This window comes from Musa acuminata, chromosome BXJ1-11 (assembly GCF_036884655.1).
Source record: "Musa acuminata AAA Group cultivar baxijiao chromosome BXJ1-11, Cavendish_Baxijiao_AAA, whole genome shotgun sequence".
NCBI classification, from domain to species: Eukaryota; Viridiplantae; Streptophyta; class Magnoliopsida; order Zingiberales; family Musaceae; genus Musa; species Musa acuminata.
In genome coordinates, this window is record NC_088337.1 from 29,551,523 (window position 1) to 29,573,812 (window position 22,290).

Below are 22,290 nucleotides of genomic sequence, written 5' to 3' on the forward strand. Positions count from 1 at the left end.
CTCTCTCGTGCGTGCTGTGCTATCAGATTATGCCACGCCGACTGAAACAACGACGACGACGACTCCTTTAGCTGCCTCGCCGATGCGTCTACATGAAAGTGGAGACAGCCACCATTAGGTCGCATTAAGAAATCCACGTCGTTGTCCGTCGGTGGTGCTCCGCTCGCGTGCAGGCCGTCGCCTTCTCGCTCCCACATCGCTGGATCGGCCATGTGAATGATGCCTTCGACAACATCGTGCCATCCAGATGGATGCTGCAATCTGGTGTTCGCTTTCTCCCTTGAGCGTCTGATGAGCTTTTGGCCACTCCAATTATTTTCATACGTATTTGTTGAAAATATGGATCGATCTAAAAAATTCTTAGAAATAGACAAAAACTTATGATGATTTATAATTCAACCACATCTAATTATTCTAATTCACTATTTTGTTGACACAATGATCTGAGATCACAAAGCTGTGTCTTTGAGTGCAGAAGGTTTCACTTTTTTTGATGGCCAACCTGATGCGAGATTTTGCAGTCAAACATCATCTTCTCTGTGGAAGAGTAAAGGTTTGAAAACTGGCATTTCTTCTGGGCCATACACTGTGAGCTTTTCTTAGGCACAGTGAAGATGTTTCTCCAAGAAAATGACATGCATCATCTGAGTGGAGTTTTGGGCCTAAATCAGCAGCAGCTGTGCCATTAGGAAAACCTGCACTATATGCACATATGTTGATGTGTGAGATTAAGGTGTGCAAATGGACTCTGATGCATACCTGTCCTGTGATCACCCCTTGGAAAATTGTCAGGAATATATATATATATATATATATATATATATATATATATATATATATATATGATAGGTTCATGAAAGAGATGACATATTGTGGGCCTATTAATTGTAGAAGAATGAAGAGATATGAGAGCCATTATAGCAGGTGGTAGTCTATTTCAGATACAGGCTTAAAGTAATCATTCTCACATGGTGGTGTTGTCTTCCTGCTCTGTATCAGATTTGGCTTGCAATGATCAGCAAATAAAGCAGATATTTTCTTGCTGGTTCCACTTAAGCTAGCTTTATAATCAATGTTCATGTGAATGGTATGCTAATATATTTATTTGATCTTGTTAAGTCAAATTTTGGTTCAAAAGTATATCCGATGTGTTTGATAAAAATCTCTTCTATGCTTAAATTAATATGAGGATACGAAGAATTCATTTTTGATGATACACGTAGATGACCATTCAACTTAAGTCATAATCAATGTTACGAGTGATTACACGAGCTACTCGATCATTATTAGACGGTAAAGTTGTGTGTTAAATCGTCCAAGTTACGACAACAATAATCATTATGATCAAATAAATTATCCCATTGGTAAAAAAAATAATATTTTTATTAATGTTATGTCATCAATTTAAAATAATCGTATCATGCGCACAGGACATATGATAAACATTGTATAAACTACGTGTCATCCCTTATAATATTTAAATTAAGTAGATCATTGAATATGTCAAGACATCTCTTCGAGTTGTCTTCCATCTCATAATTTATCATCAAAATTTTTTATTTTAGTATTGCAACATATCGGTGTCATATAAGGATTATACCTTAGAAGTCTAATTCAGTAGATCAAATGCAGCATGAAACATGTGTGCAATGGATGCTCTTATATTTTAATGGGAAGTGGGGGACATCCAATCATGAGTTCAACTAATCAATGATCTAAAGCTACAACCAATCACAACTCTAAACCCCAAATCAACGATTGGCTTGGAATTAATTAATTAATTACACGTAGATGGGACCCAAATTGGCTAATCATCAAACATAAGCATGATGACAAGAATATTCCTCGAAACAAAGTCAAACAGGAGGAGACACCACTGACGATGACATGCGTCCCTTTTTGCTTTGTGGAACATGTGTCTCACCCGAGCGCTGTGTCACGGCATGGGTCCCGCTCGGTCGTGCGATGTTAACCACACATCACGCGGTTTATCTCGTCGTGCGGGTCACACGATCAACAGGCCATCGACAGAAAAGTTGGTCAACCGACCCAATGAGGCGCGACGGTGATTAACCGTCGGTGAATCGAGTCACCATCCAGGATAAATGTCTGTTAGACTTTGGAATAAAGAGGCGGCTCCCACTGAGGTCGCGTCACCGGTGGTAGATATAAGAGGGATTAGATGGAGGAGACCATCAGGGAAGCTCGCGCAAGGCAGCCATGGCTTCCGGCTGCCCTTTCCAGCTTAATCGGATCCAAGGTTCTCCATAGCTTTAGCATCTTCTTCCGGCCTTTTCGTCGCCGTTGCTTCGCTCCAGTCCGAAAAGGTTCCTTCTTTGGCCAAAGGCTGGAGCTTTTGATTGGATCCGGAGGCGAGGACTGATGCGGCAGCTGTCGTCGTTGTTGAATGGGCTCGCGAAGTCGCTGTACGCAGGGAAGAGGAAGGTTCCGGGGGTGGAGGAAGGCAGGGAGGCGGCGGATGAGCTGAGACGGGAGGCGAAGAAGAATGATACGATATTGCGGTCATCGGGCACGACGAGGAGCTGCGTGTCCGTGTTCTCGCAGAGGGGGGAGAAGGGGGTGAATCAGGACTGTTCTATTGTTTCGGAGGTACTCCTTCGATCCCATATCTATTTCATGCGGTCTCTGTGCATTTTGGTATGTGTTCTTTTGCTTTTAGCATGTTTTGGTGATTGCTTCCTTTTACACCTGGAATTCATGCTTCATCTGCCTCTTTAATGGTTTTATCTGAATCGATTGCATAAAATTCTAACCAAACTTCCATGTCTCAGATAGCAATAGGATTTAGGTGGAGATAATTTTGGGTTTTCTATCATCAAATCAATTTCAGAACAAAAAACAATGTGATACTGTTTCATCATATTTTGTTCTACTACGAAATTGCACAATTGCATAGGTCATAACAATGTTCTGCTCATTTCCATCATCTTGTCAGATGCTTGAGCTATTAAAGATTAATTAATTGAACATAGTTTCCATGTTTGATTCAATTGTTGAAGCAATTGGGTTTGAATTGCTGTTAGGAATTTGGATGCCAAGAAGACATGATGTTTTGTGGAATATTCGACGGCCATGGATCATGGGGGCACTATGTGGCTAAAGCAGTCCGGAAGTCGCTTCCTTCATCTCTACTATGCAACTGGCAGGAGGCTCTTGCACTGGCTTCTTTGGTTGCCGATAAAAAGCCTTGCCATTTTGATGTGTGGAAGCAATCATATATTAAAAGTTTTGCCGCGGTGGATAAGGAGCTTGAACATGATCGTCGGCTGGATTCGTTCCGTAGTGGCTCTACCGCTCTCACAATCGTCAAGCAAGTAATAACCAATTAAATTTCATCTGTTTTATTTTTTTTTTTCTAGAAATTAGTCTTCATGCTCAAACACCTTAATCAGTTTCTTCCTCAATTGTTCTGTTCCATTGCTAGTTTTGCATGTAGGGCAGCATTTTTTTCTGGTGTTGTTTTACAGGAAATGATCTCTGCTTAAATAAAAGTTTCTAATATGTATAACTCTGAGGTTATCTCCTGGATCAAGTGACTCTGGTTGGTGATTGGTACATCTGTCTCTTCCTTGAACTTATGATTAGAAAAGCAAGAAAAATAGCAACCACTTCATGAGTTTTTCATGTCCAGTAAGCATATTTAACTTGGAGTATGTAAAATGCGATCTAAAGACCAACCGTTATTTCTGAACTGCAACGTCGATGCAGTGGATATAATGCCTTTGTAATGGACTGAAAATGCATGTCATTGTCAAATTTGGCAATAATTTGTCACTTGAATCATGTGAATCATGGATACAGCTTCTGATAGCCTAATAGGACAAGTTTATGACTGCCAACAACTTGTACTAATCTTTAGGCTTTCTCATCGTCTATCTTTCAATCTCTATGGAATTCTTGAATAGCTTAAGCAATAATAGAATTTACCCTCTCTGAAGTAGTTTTAAGTTTTCTAGTTCTTCCCTACAGTAATTTGCTTCCTGTTCCTGTTTAAGAGCAAGTATGGATAGTACAAGACCCTTAATATAGCTGCCAAGTTCTGTCACAAAATTGGAAGAAATGATATTTAGGCGAACACCTTAAACTCATGCAAGCAGACGGTAAGAACAGATTAAATGAAGAATTTTCAAAACTGTAGTTCACCTGAAGTTTGATTGTAATGACAAGTAATTTAGAAACTGGTGCTTGCAGTTAACATTTCTTCCTAGTATCGTATCCATCTCCGTAAATTTTTTTCTCCTACTGATTCAAGATTAGGAAATGATGATCGAAACTACTGTCACCAACTTACTGATTGACAAGAGGATGAGCTTCAAGGGAATTGGCTGCACTTTCAATAAGAAACGCACAATATCATACCGAGAACCAACTCTAGCAAAATAATTTTCCTCAACAAGAGAATTATGTCCTTTTTTTCGAAAGATATTTCTTGTAGCGACTGCCGTTACTGCTAATAACCACTTGTAATATCTACATTTTGTGTGATGTTTCTGACTGTTCGCTTTACAGGGGGAACTCATGGTAATAGCAAATATCGGTGATTCGCGTGCTGTGTTAGCGACGACTTCTGATGATGGCAGCTTGGTTCCTATTCAACTTACCATTGATTTTAAACCAAACTTACCTCGTAAGTTTCATGTCCTACACGCATCAACAATGAGAATATTATAGCAAACGAATTACTAGTTTTGCAAATGGTAATCAAACAACATGAGAAATCCAAAATTGCATAAGATACTTTGAGGATACTGTTTCTCCATGTTTGTTTCATTAGCTTTAGATTGCTTATAGGGTTATAATATCAACCTCTGTTGATTTCAGAGGAAGCTGAGCGCATAACTCAGTGCAAAGGTCGTGTGTTCTGTTTGCAAGATGAACCTGGTGTGCACAGGGTGTGGCTACCAAATGAGGAAGCACCAGGATTGGCCATGTCGAGAGCATTTGGAGATTACTGCATCAAAGATTTTGGCCTTATTTCTGTGCCTGAAGTGACTCAAAGGAGCATAACCGGCAGAGATCAGTTTGTGGTACTTGCCACAGATGGGGTAACTGCAACTGGCTTTTATGCGTTAATACAAAGAAATCTATATATTTTAGTTTCATTTACACTTCATTCTTGCAAATGCAAATCTATTTGATCTGATTACCTTTAGGAACATTTTGATCAAACAACACAAACTAGCTTCTCGAGTGCGGGAAAAACAAAAAGATTTTTGTTTCTGTTTTCTTTTTCTGAATTGAGAAGTAATACAGAGTCGGTTCGTAGATAATTTTTCAGGCTGATATAATTCCTGGATTAGTACATGCTTTACAAATCTGTTGACCAATTGCTTAGGTATGGGATGTCATCTCCAACCAAGAAGCTGTGAACATTGTATCATCGACAAAGGACAGACGGAAGTCAGCCAAAAGGCTTGTGGAGTGTGCCGTCGGCGCATGGAAGCGCAAGAGGAGAGGAGTCGCCGTCGACGACTGCTCCGCTGTCTGCCTATTCTTTCATTGATACATCGTTAAGTTGATGTGTTGTGTGGTCTTAATTCGAAGGTCGTCCAACAATAACATGGATTGATGCTAATCTTTGTCTGATGAAATGCTTGATGTATTATTGTTCAGCACTACTGCTGCATGCCCAAAATATATATAATCAAAACTGTGAATGAAAATATTTCCAATAACATATCAAATACTCTGAAATGATTGTTAATCCTGTGAATCAAAAGAGAGAGAGAGAGGAATGGGAACAATCAACAGCAAAATTCACCAGAGAAATCTAATCAATAGAATTAGTAGGCAGATCGAGGTAAGTGAAGAATGTGGGGAAAGCATAAATTAGAATATTGTAAGGCAAGTTGACGCAACAACAATGCCCATCTAAAAATTACATGTCAACCCTACAACAACATACGCAGCCTGAGAGCACCAACATTAATCTTTCCCACATAAAGCTCCTGCACCTTAATCACATTATATTTGGTGTAGATATGGGAATACTTGCATGCTTGTAAGTTATATCCCATAGTATCTATACACTTCTTTGATACCGAGGCTTCAATGGAATAAAAGCTTTCGGATCTTTTGGCATTCCTCTTGAGCTAGAAGTATCTTCCTGCCCGTGCTTTGTCCAAGGCAACAGCACAATTTTCTGCTGAGATCCATCTGGATTTTCGCAAATTCCAAGTTTCACTACAAATGTTGCCATGCAACCCTTTCCAATGCCTTCGCTTTCAAGCCAGATGTGACCTTGCATGAGACTCACATATCTGATACGAGGCCAGAAAGAAGTAATTAAGGATGTGTATGTATGACAAGAAGCAGCAGTACTAGTACTAACAAAATTGATTGATTTCACAGACGTGTACAGGAGAAGATTAATGTAGATGCTCATTAAGTGCTCCTTATATTCACCCTACATGCCAATTCACATAAACAACCAACTAAGTTTTGTTTACTTGCACTGTGTTGCTTAATGGTCCATCACCTGATATGGTTTTAACCTTAGTGTAACAATTAACCTGTCACAAAATACTCATCCTGCCAAATTAAAATGATAATCTAAGGCAGTGCAAGTAAAGAGGTACTTGGATAGTTGTGCATATTGACATTATGATGATTTTGCTACCATGAATGCAAAGTGGTACACATCATAGTACAGCTTCTTTATAGTCATTTTGATATGCTGCTCTGTGCTTTATTCTGGTAATCATGCAATATAGTCCGATGCAACTGCTAATGTATTATTGTTGGGTCCTTAGTGTAAGTTTCCATTAGGAAAACAAACAGCAGGATGTTAGTGCAAGAAATCCAAGTTGAGGCTTTAGTCTAAGTTTGATTCATTAGAAGGAAATATATGCAAAAAGAGACACTTGCAAGGCCTTGTAATCAAAGACTAGTCTTCTGAATCCATGTGAATTAGCAAAAAAAAAAAAAAGTGTCAATACTATATGGCTATACCTCTTACAAATGGCAAGCCCAAGGCCGCTGCCACTGAATCCTCGACTTGCTACATTCCGGCCGTGTGCAAATTTGGTGAAGAGATGTGGTAAATCTTGAGAACTAATTCCACAACCAGTATCCTTGACCTGCAAGAATAAAGGAGAATAGATTCAGTATAATTATAACGAACAATTTCTAAAATTACATCTCGAAACATGATATGAGATCATGCAGTCTTCTGATAACAGTGCTGCTCCTGCATCAATTAGAGGCCAACAGTCTATTGATGCACCATCAATTTACAGTAAACAGCTTGTGATCTCAATTCTCGATTACCATTTAAGATCCTGTCAGGACACTAGTTGCCATGTCCCCAAGTAATTTTTTTAAGGAGCGAGCCTAGTGAAGAAAGAATGTGGTGGAATGGTGAATGTGAAGAGCTCTTGAACTTTTAAGCCTTTTAAGAAGCCAATTAAACTATAACTCAGATTTTTATGGTGTTCCTAAGAGGGAATCAATTAACACAAAATTTTCCACTCTCTAATGTTATCTAACTGCTCTCTAATTTTTCCTTACATATGATTTACTATTCATGTCACATTATGACGAGATAACCAAAATGCTACAGGTTAATCAAGCATGGGATATTGACAATACCTGAACTCTCAAGTAGAAGTGCCCATCACTAGAAACTGGATAAAATTCAGAAGCTCTAAAATCCCTCAAGTAATCTGCCCTGGCAACGGAAGCTGTAAGTGAAATGTGACCTTCCTTCGTAAATTTAACAGCATTACCAACTATATTTAACAAAATTTGCATAAGCCGTTTTTCATCTCCAATGGCACACAATGGCAGATCAGGTGACAGCGTAAGTGACACTGATAGCTTCTTGACAGCTGCAATTGGCTTTATAAAATTTACAACCTATAAAACAAAAAAATTTCCAGACAAAGTACAACTATCTTTAATGTTATATACATACACCAAACACACACACAATCAAGGTTAACATAAAAAAAAAACAAGTTACCTCTCTGAAGACAGAATGTAGATTAAAAATTCCAATTTCTAGCTCAAGGCTTCCATCCTCCAACTTAGAAAGATCTAAAATATCATTGATGAGTGTTGCCAAAAGGCTGCTACTTTTCAAGACGGTCTCAACCATTGATCGCTGTTCGGGGTTTAGTTCAGTCTCCAGAAGCAAGGAAGAAAGTGTAATAATTGCGTGTAATGGAGTTCGCATTTCATGGTTCATGACAGCTAGAAAATCATTGCGAGCACGAATTGCTAATTCTGCCTCCTGACGTGCATAATCTAGGGCAACATTTTGTTCCATTAGTAGATCACGTGCCCGCATAGATTCTTCTAGTATAGCTGCATGTGAAAGTGCAACTGCTACCTGAACAGAGGTTTTTAGTGCTTTTGAGTATCTAGAAGCATATATTAGGAACTCATACCATATGCAATGCAAGTACTTGAGAAATTAATGACAAATTTTCTTTTCGCACTTCACTAGGCACTTTCAAAAGTTGTAGAATTTATTTTGTTTGGACAGACAGAAGAGCCATGCTTATGACAAAATGAGTGAGACTAACAAGCCATATGAACTTGTGCAGACAAAAAAGAATGTCAAACTTAAGAAAATCAATAAATTTCCAGAAGAAGCTGAACGAGCTAAAAATTTTATGCATCCGGAGAAGAAAAAGGGAAACTATTGTTCCTGTATTTTTTTATCATCTACCAACTAAGATGATGTTGTCAATTGTCATCAAAACCAACATGCATAAGGCAGCACCATATTTTAGCCATGTGCACAAATAATCATGACAGTTATCCTGAATGTTTAAGAGAAGACATTACAGATCTACTGCTTGTACCAGGCTCATGTAACAATCTCTGAATCAGAATCCAAGGTTCAGATGGACATCAGAAAGAGGTCAGGTCGATAAAATAAAAAATAAAAAATAATAATAATAAAGATAAAAAATTTGACAAAATAAAAAAAAATTATTCAAGAAATTAGTATAAGTAGAATCCATAAAATTTTGAATATTAGCAAATAAAAACTAAATTTACAAATGCAACAGCTTAATACTAATATCCATGCATAAAAGTTCTTTTTTAAATTTTGTTATATTATATTTTGCCTTATTTTATCTAAATACATGTACAGGAAATACATCCCCAGAGAATTTCATCCCATGTGGCCCTATCACAAGCCATCTATGGGGTTGTTAAGTCAGCTTGTTAACGTCTCACCTATAGGCTCGACATATTAGCCGAGCAAAATGAGAAAGTTTTGGGAATGAGATATAAAATGGATCTCCATCAGTAGAGAGGGCATGGAGCGCAAGGACAAGGGTGTACTTCTAAGACCCCTCTCTCACATTCATAGTGGAAGCAGCAATGGCGCAACATCTTAGATGGTCCTTTCTCCTTCTCTTCTACTTTCTTCATTTACTCCCCTTCATCATTTTCCTTCTTATCTCAGGGACACACCAACAAAATTCAAGGGTCACAGTATTTTGACCATACTCATGTTGGCTACAGTTCATACTAATTCGAGTCTGCCGATTGGATTGTGATTGTCTTAGACTTAAAACCTCAACATATGTCCAATGAAAGGATTTGTTGAGCACTTCCATAATGCCATCTCAGTTTATGACATTTATATTCAGACGATATTAAAGGTGAAATTCTTTGATGGTTCAATAACTACAAATAGTCAGCATGTCGGACTCTTGAGAGAACCAGGCCTTTTAGATACTTGCAACAGGAAAAGAATCGAGTTAACCTATTAGAAACAGGTCTATTAGATAAATTGAACAGTCACCACAGATAAGATTCACAACTATGGCTAATATTCTCAAGTTGTCTTCATTTTTCATTAGACAAGACACTAGTGTATAATGTACATGAATTTTTGGTGCACTATTATCAGTCACTAGTAACCGGCAGGATTAATGTTTGTACCATCTATTTGGCAAAAGTACAAAAAGAAAGTTCAAGCATAATTCACTGGTTGATGTCATTATTATATGACCTCTCAAGCTCTCAGCTATAAACCTTTAGTGAGAAAGTTCTTGAGGGGTTATTAACTTCTAACAGATTATAAAAAGCATATATAGCTAAGATGCAAATCTCTAAGGCCCCATTTGGTAGAGGGTTTTCATGTGATTTTCTTACTGAAATTCTTGGATTGTAGCCAAACACCCTTGATATCCCACCTAAGCATATTAATCATAAAATCCTATAGTAGCATTACTAAAAATTCTACCCTCATTTCAATGGGTAACAGTAGAAATCCCTAATCTTATGAACTGAACATGCTTAACTTGAACTAGAATATGTTTGGTAGGTGAACCATGAACTGAACATCTATTCAGAGAAAGGGAAAAAGAAAAAGCATAGGTGATAAACACATCTGAACAGAAATATGTTGAACTAGAATAAAGAACATGCAGAAGTTAATCTGCATTTTAATAATTAGCTTTAGTGCTATCATAAATTTATCAATATTTTCTTGGGCTAATAGGATTAATACTAGGAAAGACCTCAGTACATAGTATCTGGCATGCAGCACAGACAAAATTGGGGACAGAAATTAGTAAACATGAAAGAATCAAAGAACTTAGAAGAATCATAAAACTACAGAAATACTTCTAGCATGCTAAAGAAAATAAAAACAATAGCAAAAAATTACAAAGAAAAAAAGGCAAATTCTCAATTACAAAAGCTACCTAAAAATGTTAATAAATCACAAAGACAGGGAATGAACATTGAAGTCAGTGAGTACCTGATCAGCAACCACCTCGACAAGCTCTAATTCATGCACATGCCATTTTCTAGCACTATCTGATGGGAGAATCAAAACCATTACTGCATAGCTCTTCGCCGAAAGTTCTGACCAGTCATTTATTTGAAAATTTGAAAGATGTAAAAGTGGAACTCGCACTGCAGCAACCTCCGGTGGCACATATCTTCCTGATGATGGTCGTATCTTTGCTAATTGACAAGTATGGGGAATTATCATTGCATGATTGCTACTGAAAATTTGGTTAACTACAGGAAGGTTAATTGGCACTGTGGAACCAGTAGGAAGTTGGTGGTGCAATGTACGGGAGAGATAAAGCGATGAACCATTACGTGATGGCATCCATAGTGCACATTCCTCCAAGCCCAAGGTTCTCCCCAGCTCAACAAGAGTAGTCTTTAGTATTGTATCTCTATCAAGTGTGCTTCTGATTTCATGAGTAAGCATTCGAACATGTCTTCCCGTTTCTTCCTGTGTTCGTATCAGGCCCATTTCCCTGTCAAGCTCTTCAGCTTTATTCTTCAGAAATAGCTCCCTTGTTTTCACACTTAATAAATCAGGAATGATGTGAACGAGCATCAAAGCTGTTGCACAGGACACTACAGCAGTTGAAACTTTTGCGATGGTCATAACAATGGCAAGAGTTTTTGAGTGCACGGTAAAGGTCCACAAGTTAATCAAATGAGTTGCTCCACATAGAACAATAAATGCACCAAATTGTATCAAAACCCATCTATAAGGAAAGAAGGAAGACTTCTTTACAAAATAAATGAGCTCAAGAGGGATGGAGAAGTAAGCAAGTGCGATGAAAAAGTCTGATATGTACTGATATTTAATCAGAAGCTCATCTGCAGGCCATTGTGGCTCAATGCAGTCACAGTTCTCCATCCTCTATCAATCACTGCAAGGCCTAATATTTTCTTCTACATCCCTACAGAGGAAAATTTCCTAGTCAATAGTCAAAAAATGGACAAAGACTTGATAAAGCATGGATATTTTATTGCATAAGCCGAATTGACAACATTGTCTATATGTTTGTGTCAGAAACTAGCACAAAGACAAATAAATAATTTTCAAACATGCAGAAAAGAAATGAGTAGATACTTATCATAGATTGCTCAAATAAACAGAGGGAGTAAGATAGATGGGAACGGGAGCATGCATGATTTGGATCCTAGTTCCATGCCAATAATGTTGTTTATGATGACCTCGTAATAACCTACCATTAGTCAATTAGACTGTTTATTCATTCTTATAAAGCATTAATTTAGATATGGGCCACTAATAAGAGAAAAATTGACATAGCAAAGGCACATCACAGAAACCAAAAACAAGTGTTTGTTATTTAACTAGTATCCCTAATTGAATTATTCGAAGTATCTTCAAGCAATCACATGCGACATGTAACCAACATGTATCCAAGTAATTTAGTTATCCTTTGATGGAAGGCCCATAACTCATCACTTGAAAATAAAATTGTTATCCATGAATTCTTGAGTTGGCCATAGCTTAAATTAGCTAATAATTAATTAAAATCGGTTAACATTTATTCTTTTTAACAAAAATTATTGTCCTTTTTCAAATATTTTAATATGAACATCATATGAAACTTCATACATAGCCACTACATACGCATACCTCATTCACTTATACACTGTGACCACGTTTTAAATCATGAAGGCCAAAAGATGAGCCTTAAGTGTTGACCAGTTAATTTAGTGGTAGAAACGTGTTTACCTTTGATGAGATTATGGAATTGTGTAGTTCTAATCCTAGACGAGATGAACCTCGAGTTGTCCTTGCTGGGAAATCTGATCCAGCTTATATGGCCTACGATCGTAAACCTTCTCTGTAGTTGGTGCTTGACAGGTGTAGAAGTGGATGTGTGCTACGAATAGTTGCCTTCCTCGGGCAAAGATTCCTCCATAATTAACGCATGTGCAAGGGAATTAATGTCCAAAAAGAAACAGTACACTCGTCAAGATTAACATCATTGCATGCTAACTATGATAGCTAAGTTTTCCAATCCATCACACCCAACTTTCGATCAAGCGGCCATATCGAACACCTCAACCCATGAATGTTCTCGCAGAACGATTGAACCCCACTGATCCACCATCTCGAACTCACTAATTGCACCAAGCCCTAGAACTCGTCAGCACTGGTACCACTCAAAATTTCGAATTTACGGAGCCGCTCCACCAACAACACAGACCAACAAAAGTAAACGGAAGAGGGAACCGAGATCTGGAGTCCGAAGGGACATCAAAACCAAAATCTTTGGTCCACCAAACCGCCGGTGGACGGAAGACGAGCTGGAAAAGGAATAAATTGGATCCGAATCAGTGGTCAAAGGGAGATCGCACCTCAGATCGTAAGAGAAAGGGGAGGAAGCAGCTCCAGTTGGGGCGTTTCCACGGCGCCGCCGCCGCCGTCGTCGTCGTCTCCGCTCGACGGAAAGGACTCTTCTGGAGAAGAGGGAGTTCCTGAGTTTATTATAGCTTTCTCGTATCCACCTTCTTTGCCGAACAAGGGAAAGCGGAAGGGTCCCACCCGTGTCATGGGGCCAAAAGGTTTGTCTGCACGGGATGGGATCCCCTCCAATTGTTACACCGCGATCAGGACCATCGGACGGGTAAGATGAGGAAATCGAGGGTCACAATTGACGGCGTAGTTGGAGAGGATCCACGGCCGCGGCGGCCGCGTGGTGTGACGCATGGTCCTACGCAATACGGGGTGATCAGGGAGCCACGTGTTAGCCTGTGGCTCGGTCTTTTTCGGTGTTGGGCGTGCGAAGAACTATTCCCATAAGTGTCGGAGTCGTCATGGAGGTGATAAACAGCGGATAAGGTGACACGACGAAGGAGGTATGGTTACCGCCTCGGGGAAAGTCTTTATTCTTTATTTTTTGTTTATTTTCCTCTTACCAAAATTTCAAGAGAAAGTAATTAAAATGCATATTAAACTGTAAAATAAGCATATAAAATAAACACAAAATAAGAAATTAGACTGCGAAAACTCATTTGCATGAAGGATTATTCATGATATAGAAAGATTTACACTGTGTCAAAGCAATCAAAGAGAGCGAGTAACCAGCAGTTACTTATTCGAAAGCCTAATCAAGGAACTCTGAAACCAATTGAAGATGACAAGCTACCTTAGAGTGGAGCAAGAACAGATAAGCTTGCTAAGCTAAAGAAGACAACACAAATCCTTTGAATGGAACTGCGTTGCTGAAGGATTCAGCTTCCAATTCCATCAGTTCTTTACAAGAGAGAATGGGCTCCACCGCTTCCATCTCTTTCTCCGCATCAGAGATCAAGGGGCAGTCTGATTCGTCCTCTTCGGATGCTGGAGTCTTCGCCCATTGGCCATTGTCGGGGAAGTCATACAAGGTCAACACCTGGCACTGCTTCCCTGCCGTGATCTTCTTCTTCCAAAGCTCGACTCCGTCGTCCGCCTTTGGTTCCTGGCACCGTTTCCCCATTAGAATCTTCTTGCTCCAGAGTTCATCTCCGGCGCATTCATCGGATCGCTGCTGCTTCTTCCGACTCAATCGCGATACTGCTGAAAACCGCAAGGCCATTGACGAGAGACCTCGTGAGGTGTGCATGCCATGGAGCATTTTCGTCTTGAGAAGGTCAAAGGGAGCAGACGAAGTCCTCTCGGGTAGCCTCATGACCAGGTAAGGATCATCTCCATTGCCAGGTAGAGCCTCATACGCTTGTATCTCCTTGCTCGTTAGCGAGACTTGTGCGGTCTCTGTTTCCATTTCCAGCTTCTCATATTGGTCTGCTTCTTCGTCGGAGTCGCTGGTAGCGACATTTTGCTGTGTGACATCGCCTGCTTCAGTCTTCAGGATGTCACTTGGAGCGTTCGGCCTTAAGCTCGTCGATGTGTTACCATCGCATGAAGAGGTCTCGGAGTTGTGTGATTCTGTCCCATCTTTTTCCTCCTCGAGGGACTCATCAATTGTGTATACCAGCAAGCTCGAGAGTGGAACGCGAGTGCTTGCAACAGACTCAAAAGCTTTGCCGTCTCTAGTGCTCTCGTCGAATACATTGCTAGAAACCTCTCTTTGTAGCTTTCCTGAGACATTGCGGCTGATGGAAGATTCAGAAGAATCGAATATGATGGTCTTCTTTACACCATCGTCGTCCTCGTTGCTGTCTCCGTCGACGTAGAGCTTTTTCTCCAGTACAGACGTGGGCGAGATAGACGAGGGCGGAGATGGCTCCTTGGGAGACCTCTCCTGACATGCAGAAGAAGATCCAGTGTCGTCTTCTTCCCCGTCGACGGGGCTGCTGCCGCTCCCGAATCTAATTTTCTCCGACGCTTTGCTCTTGGCGAAGAAACACCACCATCTTCTTCCACCTGCATGGGCTTTTCTTCTTTGTTTGGAGGAGGAGAACAGCTTGATGAGCTTACGGGGGGACTTACAGAAGGCCACGGCTAAGGTCAGAGTGGAAGCACGGGAGGTCGAGCAGTGGATGCGCTCTTCGCTTGCCGCAGTGGCGGCGCAGATGAAGTACGGGGCGGACAGCCTGAGAGGGACTTGAACGTCTCCCATGATGCCGAAGGAAGAAGAGTCGAGAGGTGGGGATGAACCAGAAGATGGTTTTAAGGAGGGAAGTCTCTCTTGTGGTTGGCTAAGGGTCGGAGGCTGTTCCGAGTGTGATGGAACAAACACCTCAAAGGCCGGAGATTTAGTTGCCGTTGATGATTGTATCGTTATATTCACCAATGATATTATTGCATTTATCCATCATATTTAATGGAAACATACAGCCAACAGTCATAGTGATTGGACTGCATGAATGTATTGAATTCATGGCAAAGGCAGGCAAAACCCCTACAAAAATGTCACAGAGAGACTTGGCTGCATTACTGCAATGCTTACAACTGGGCACGTAGTTGGAATGCCATCTACTTAAAACAAGCGGCTTCCGCTGCTTCGATCGAGGCACTACGTCAGTGGATCCTGCCGCTCTCAGTCATCGGCAGGAGGCCGGGAATGAACGGCACGCCGGTCTTCGGCAGCCACGAGTTGCCCTGGATGAAATGCTCCACGGTGAACTTCTGCGCGTGGGCGTAGTCGATGGACTTCACCCCCTTCCAATTCACCCTCTGGCTCATGGCGGCGCCGGGGCCGCGGTTGTCGAGCTCGGTGTAGAAGCAGGAGTTGAGGCCGAAGTCGCCGGACCAGGGAAGCCACCCCTTGGGGTCGATCAGGTCGTCCAGCTGAGACTGCAGCACGAAGGTCCTCGAGAACTCCTTCCATGGCCGGCCAAGGAAGGTGGGCAGCTTCTTCCGGGCGGGGAAGTAGGCGGGGTCGGCGCTGATGGTGCAGTTGTGGAGGATGATGGCGCTGGCCTGGCGCCGGTCCTTGCGCCCCTGTGCCGTCACGATGTTCTGCTGGTTGTCGAGTGGCTTCCTTGCCTGGATGAGGCAGTTCTGGAACACCGTGGGGGAGTCGCCGAAGATGAAGTCGATGGTGCCGGAGATGGTGCACTCGCGGTAGAACTGCCGCTTGGTGTGCACGTACAGTGTGTCCTGGTACCCGTCCATCCGGACGTTGTAGAAGACCGATTTGTCCGATTGCACCCGAAGCGCCACCGCCTGGTGCTTCGCCGCCCCGGCCGAGTTCTCGATCCAGAGGTCCTTTCCGATGAAGCCGTCGCCGACGATAGCTGCATCAATCGTCGTGCATACGATTAGTGGCCTAAAATGAACGCAGACGTGGAGCTGGTGGACTCACCGACTGTGGCGGTCTTGAAGGTCGCTGTGCCGTCGATGTAGTTGAGCTTGCCGGTGATCTTAGTCTTGGATGTCCCATCGCCGATCATCATCACGTTGGTGAGGCTCCGGTTGACCTGCACTTGTTCCTCGTACACTCCTTCCTTGATGTAGATGACGAAGGTGTAATTGCTTTTAGTGGGGACGCGGAGGACGGCTTCGCCAATGGTCTTGACGTCGCCGGAGCCGTCCTTAGCTACCGTGATGTTCGGTTTCAGCTCGGCGGGGCTCTGCTGGAGGAGCCGCCGGTTGCCGGGGGAGATCCACGAGGGGTACTCCTCGGCGAGGAGCTTCCGGTTGAACCCGAGGTTGAGCGAGTCGAGCGCACTGTCGAAATTGGTGACGATGGCCAAGATGTTGCTCGTCAGCTCGGCAGAGCTGTTGAGCGCCTTCCGCATGGACTCCGCGGCGTCGGTGGTCGTGTTCTCGAACCCATCGAGGCACGTCTCCTGGTACGTGATGCTAGCGCTGATCCACACCTTGAGGTCGTCCAGGAACTTGTCGAGCTTGGTGAGGGAGAAACCATCGAGCCGGTCGATCGAGCTCTTGAGGTCATCGATGGCGTAGTCGAGGAGCTCACGGCAGTTCTCGAGGGCGTCGGAAGTGCGGGAGTCCTTGGCGGCCTCCGACAGCACCGTGGAATGGTTGAAGGCCTCCTTCATGTGGTCGATGGTGACCTGGAAGGCCAAGTTGACGAGCTCCTTGGGGTCGGTGGTGTTGCCGGCCACCGCCGAGAGGCTGCTCTCGCAAGTCGCCTGGTAGTCGGTGGGGCGGCAGAAGTCTTTGATGTTCTTATTCGAGGTGGAGAGTTCAGTTTGCGCCGGCCGGGACTGGCGGTTGGATACGGTGACGGCGACGGTGGCCACGACGGCCACGAGGACGATGGCCGAGACGCTGAGAACGGCCACCTTATTGTTCGCCATGGTTGTGAGCAGCTCCAAGGTTTGCCTCTATTCCCTAAATGACGGTGTTGCAATCTCCTACCGAGACAAGAAAAGCCAAGGCAAGAGACTGATGGGGTTATCCTAAAGCAGAGAGAGAGAGAGAGACAGAGAGAGGATGACCCCGAGGTCAGATGATGAAGAGTAACTGGATCATGGCCTTTATATAAAGGAGGAGGGAGGAGAAGGACGAGAGAGAGAGCCGAGGAAGAAGGAGAACCATGAAGAGGAAATAGAGTCCGTTAGGGAAACGAGGCCATCGGTGACCAATAGACTTGCATCAAGACATCGGACTACGTTAGCGGTGCAAACAGCACAGGAAAGTGAACTAAATAGTGTTATTAATGGATTTATTGCTTGGTCAAGATTTGGTCAACATAGTGGGAAATTATTAATCCAAATAGTTCAATATTTTATTTTGCGGATATTTAAATTTTTAAATTAAGATTAATGATATAAAAGCTTATTATTATCATCATCATTGTCCCAAGGGATGAAAAACCTTTAAATCAAAGTGGAACTCAGAGAATAATAAATAAAAAATATGTCATAAAGTATTCTTAATTTGAAAATAATATATGATACACTAGAAACAACTTATAAACATCAAAAGTGTCTTCAAAACTTTAAGATTCATGATAAATTTATCAGGATTCACTTATAATATTTCTTACTTAAATCTCTAAGTTTTATCTTAATTTAAAAAAAATATAATTATATATATTTTTAAAATAATTTGAATCTAATTATGAGTCCTAAAATATTTATTAACTCTAACAATAATAATCAAAAATCTTAATCATATAAGAAATTAGAATTATGTATAATTTCTTCTAGTAGCTTGAATTGAGTTATGACTTATAAAATATTTAGATTTTGTAAAAGTTATCATCAGGATTAATTATATATTACCCCGTAATTAGTCTCCTTTAGTATTTCAGTTCATACATTTTCAAAAGTTAGATTGAGATCCCTATACTCACATAAATAAAATATTAAAATATGTATACAGGATTAAAAAGGTAATTTTATATGATTAAAAATTAAAAAAAATAGGGATTTATTTGAACAATTGAGTTAATTGAACAATTGAGACCTCAATATAATTTTAAAAAATATAAAAATTAGAATAATAAAGATAACTAATTACAGGGATGATATATAATTAGCTTTCATTATTATTATTATTATTAGCGAAGTATACATCCGATTTGGCTTAATAATTAAACACAAGCTTATACTATACATTCATATAACTCAAAAGCATTTATGGTTAGAAAGAAATGAGCTATAGATATGGACAATAATTATGAGCAAAAAGATATAATTATAGGACATTTCAGAGTCAAAATTTTATACAGGAATATATACATATTCATTCATATTAATAATACTTGGAGCAGAATTGATATCTCTTGACTATCATATGAGTGCTACTTGAAAACAATAAACAATAACAGGTAATATTTTCAGAGAAAATAAATATCTTAATGAAAAAAATAAAGATCTTCGTATAATAAAAAGAAAAAAAAGAAATCATTAATGGGATCAAACCATGGAAATAATGAGTCAGCACGGGTCCCAGAAGCCGATCCAATCGGGAGACGCCTCCGCACGAATCACGAGGCGATCTTATCTCCCCTGCCGCGGGCCTGTCGGCGGGCCCCGCTCGAGCCAGCTAGGGAGCTGACGCATGCCACGTCAGTATATATGGTAAAAACGAAATAACAATGCAAGGGATAATTCACGGTCGAAACAGAATAACCCGTCGAGGATTCGAGTAGATTTCTCCGCTTCGTTCTCAAGGTTGAATCGTAACAGTGCAAAATCAATTGACTCATTTACCCCTACCATTCCTAATTTTTCCCAACAGCGGTTAGTTGGAAGGGCAGCGGGAGTCGTCGGGACGGCGGGACACCGCACACCGGCCGAACTACCCGTCAGGGATAGGGGCATCGGACGGGCAGAAAGCGTCGGTGGGTCAAACGGACGGTCCTCGTCTCTCGCTTTTAGTCACCGAAAAGTGACTCCTAATGCGGTGATTAAAGAAAGGCCTCAATAATTACAACGGTAATTATTAATAATAAGAACATGGCGATTGGGTTAATTAAGGGCCCCATCGCTTAGTCTTTAAATTACAATTTGGGGGAAGACATTAACGTTGAGGAGGCTAAAGAGGAGATTCTCCCATCTCTACCTCGATCCATCTCTCTGTTGTTGCCGCTTCGCTGGCACCGCGACAAAGAGAGGAGATGGAGGAGGAGACCGGGAGCGTGGACGGGAGGAGGGCGGAGGAGTGCACCGCGAGTGAGATTACCGCAGGGCTTCCTTCGTCTCCTCCTCGTCCATGGATTCTTCGCGCTCGCTTTTAGGGCTCTCCCCGCGGGCTATCGCGTCGGGACCGAGGGATTCGACCACTGAAAGCGTTGGTCGCCTGCGGCTCCTCGATTGCGATCGGGAGCGGGGCGCGTTCTCCTCCTCCTTCGCTCTGGCGGGGATCAGGGGCGCCATCGCCCTCCTTTTGGTGTCCGCGCTCGCACGCCTTGCGGATCTATTCGTTTTCAAGACCCGGCGGCGCCGGCGGCGGAAGGGCTGCGGCGGCGGAGGCGGCCGCCGAGATGGCGGGACTATGCGTTGGGTCGTCCGCCTCTCCGGCATGTGCTCCGCTGCCGTGGTTATGGTCTTGCTTTCCCCCTCCCTGCAAACCTTCCCGCCCGCCGAGGCCATCCGGTCGTCCCACTACCTCCGATTCCCCGGCGGCGGGTACAATCACCAGCTCGCCGCCGCCTTCGGCGACGCCGACAGCTTCGGGTTCCGGCGGGCGCCGTCGTTCAACAATGCCGCGGAGTGCGAGCCCCCGTCGGCCAACGGCACCTCGTCGTGCGATCCCTCGCTGGTGCACGTCGCCATCACCCTCGACGAAGGGTACCTGCGCGGCTCGATGGCGGTGGTGCACTCGGTGCTCGCCCACGCTGCTTGCCCGGAGAGCGTCTTCTTCCACTTCCTGGTCTCGGAGGCGGGCCTGGAGTCGTTGGTGCGCTCCACCTTCCCGGGGCTCCGCTTCAAGGCGTACTACTTCGATCCGGACCGCGTCCGGGGGCTGATCTCGACTTCAGTGCGGCAAGCCCTGGAGCAGCCCCTCAACTACGCCCGCAACTACCTGGCGGACATTCTCGAGCGGTGCGTTAGCCGGGTCATCTACCTCGACTCCGACCTGGTGGTCGTCGACGATATCGCCAAACTGTGGCGGAAGGGGCTCGGGTCGCGGGCCGTGGGCGCGCCCGAGTACTGCCACGCCAACTTCACCAAGTACTTCACCGACCGGTTCTGGTCCGACCGGCGCCTCGCGTCCGCTTTCGCCGGCCGCCGGCCATGCTACTTCAACACGGGGGTGATGGTGCTTGACCTGGTCCGGTGGCGGGGCGCCGGGTACACGCGGCGGATCGAGCGGTGGATGGAGGTGCAGAAGAGAGGCGCCGCCCCAGGAGGCCCCGGGCGAATTTACGATCTGGGTTCACTGCCGCCCTTCCTCCTGGTGTTCGCCGGTCACGTGGCGCCGATCGAGCACCGATGGAATCAGCACGGGCTCGGCGGTGACAACATCAACGGCAGCTGCCGCGACCTCCACCCGGGGCCGGTGAGCCTCCTCCACTGGAGCGGCAGCGGCAAGCCGTGGGTGCGCCTCGATTCAAACCATCCGTGCCCGCTCGACAACCTCTGGGCGCCCTACGACCTCTACGGCCCAGCTGTCGGCTGACGCCCCAGCCACCGCCGCCGCCGCAGCCGCTTCATGTCGGTAAATCCCCCCGCCTCATCTACTTTTAGCCCACCCCAAATGCGCATGTTTTACTACCATAATTCATCGTCAAAACCATGGTCATTATGGTTGCTTCCCCTTCCGGTTTTCTTATTCTTCACGGGTTTAATCTGCATCAAATAGCTTCTTTTCGCTTTTTTCTTGTTCCAACCACTCTTTTGTTTCGAGGCGATCTGTAACTACAATTCTGTCATTGCTGCCTCCATGAATAAAAGAGGAACAGATGATTTAATTTGTTTGATATATATGCACATATGTACGCCAAATATAATTTGCCTTCTGCCTCTTTATCGATTCTTGCTGATGCATCAGTACCTGTCTTTAGCTTGTATTGTTCGTTTTCTCCATTGTAGCTCTAAATTAGTGACTTCTTGCTTAGAAAACAAGTTAAAAGAACAATCTTTTTAGGCCAGAGTTGTTTGTAGAATGCTAAGGCGTTGAAGATTAGAAAGCGTGTCCTTTTCTTGATTTATTCTTTCTTTTGTCCCATCGTTCCTCCTCTCCCTTAATTTGATTGATATGATTGTTCCGCAGCTTCCCCTTAGAATGAAACGTCGATCTATAGCAGTGCTTACATAAAATGAGAGCAACATAGGTGTCATCTGTACATGATTACGGGAGGAGCCACACGGTTGCTTCTTCTTGGAGAGCACCACCGAAGTCGACCCCTGTGTTCTTAGCTGGGTGTCGGTAGATTTTAGCGATGGTGACGGCTCTGAATGCTTCCAGTCTCGTGTTCTCTTCTTGGATTTAGCTGTGGCATCTCTTCCATCATTGCATAGAACAAAGTGGATGAGGACTGTGGTTAGTTGAGGGCAGTAAACACCATGAACTTGATTAAGTTATCAGATCACTTTTTATAGTACTTGTGTCCTGCTTCGGTGGGTGCGATCTGTTTCCGTCCTAATGAGAGAAAACAATTTGGTGCTTGTCTCATAGAGACTATGTTCTTGCTTCAGGAGTTAGAA

General features: G+C 43.1%; 4 protein-coding genes across 4 annotated transcripts; 2 read left to right on the plus strand and 2 right to left on the minus strand.

Annotated features, from left to right (window-relative positions):
• The first annotated feature begins 2,173 nt into the window (after positions 1 to 2,173).
• LOC103971967 (probable protein phosphatase 2C 34) lies at positions 2,174 to 5,633 on the plus strand. The gene is made up of 5 exons (XM_009386137.3): positions 2,174 to 2,610; positions 3,045 to 3,335; positions 4,531 to 4,648; positions 4,843 to 5,066; positions 5,357 to 5,633. Exons 1-5 carry the CDS (start codon positions 2,383 to 2,385, stop codon positions 5,522 to 5,524), a joined length of 1,029 nt encoding a protein of 342 aa, XP_009384412.2. The 5' UTR covers positions 2,174 to 2,382; the 3' UTR covers positions 5,525 to 5,633.
• A 189-nt stretch (positions 5,634 to 5,822) lies between these two features.
• Positions 5,823 to 13,291, minus strand: MA-ERS3 (probable ethylene response sensor 1). The gene is made up of 6 exons (XM_009386138.3): positions 13,135 to 13,291; positions 10,751 to 11,699; positions 7,985 to 8,353; positions 7,612 to 7,878; positions 6,973 to 7,100; positions 5,823 to 6,281 (listed from the first exon to the last, which is right to left on the minus strand). The coding sequence occupies exons 2-6, from the start codon at positions 11,654 to 11,656 to the stop codon at positions 6,044 to 6,046; spliced, it is 1,908 nt and encodes a 635-aa protein (XP_009384413.2). The 5' UTR covers positions 11,657 to 11,699; positions 13,135 to 13,291; the 3' UTR covers positions 5,823 to 6,043.
• A 2,448-nt stretch (positions 13,292 to 15,739) lies between these two features.
• Positions 15,740 to 17,487, minus strand: LOC103972596 (putative pectinesterase/pectinesterase inhibitor 28). The gene is made up of 2 exons (XM_009386948.2): positions 16,527 to 17,487; positions 15,740 to 16,458 (listed from the first exon to the last, which is right to left on the minus strand). Exons 1-2 carry the CDS (start codon positions 17,485 to 17,487, stop codon positions 15,740 to 15,742), a joined length of 1,680 nt encoding a protein of 559 aa, XP_009385223.2.
• A 2,150-nt stretch (positions 17,488 to 19,637) lies between these two features.
• On the plus strand, positions 19,638 to 21,567 carry LOC103971969 (probable galacturonosyltransferase-like 7). The gene has a single exon (XM_009386139.3). It carries the CDS (start codon positions 19,853 to 19,855, stop codon positions 21,260 to 21,262), a length of 1,410 nt encoding a protein of 469 aa, XP_009384414.2. The 5' UTR covers positions 19,638 to 19,852; the 3' UTR covers positions 21,263 to 21,567.
• Positions 21,568 to 22,290: the final 723 nt, after the last annotated feature.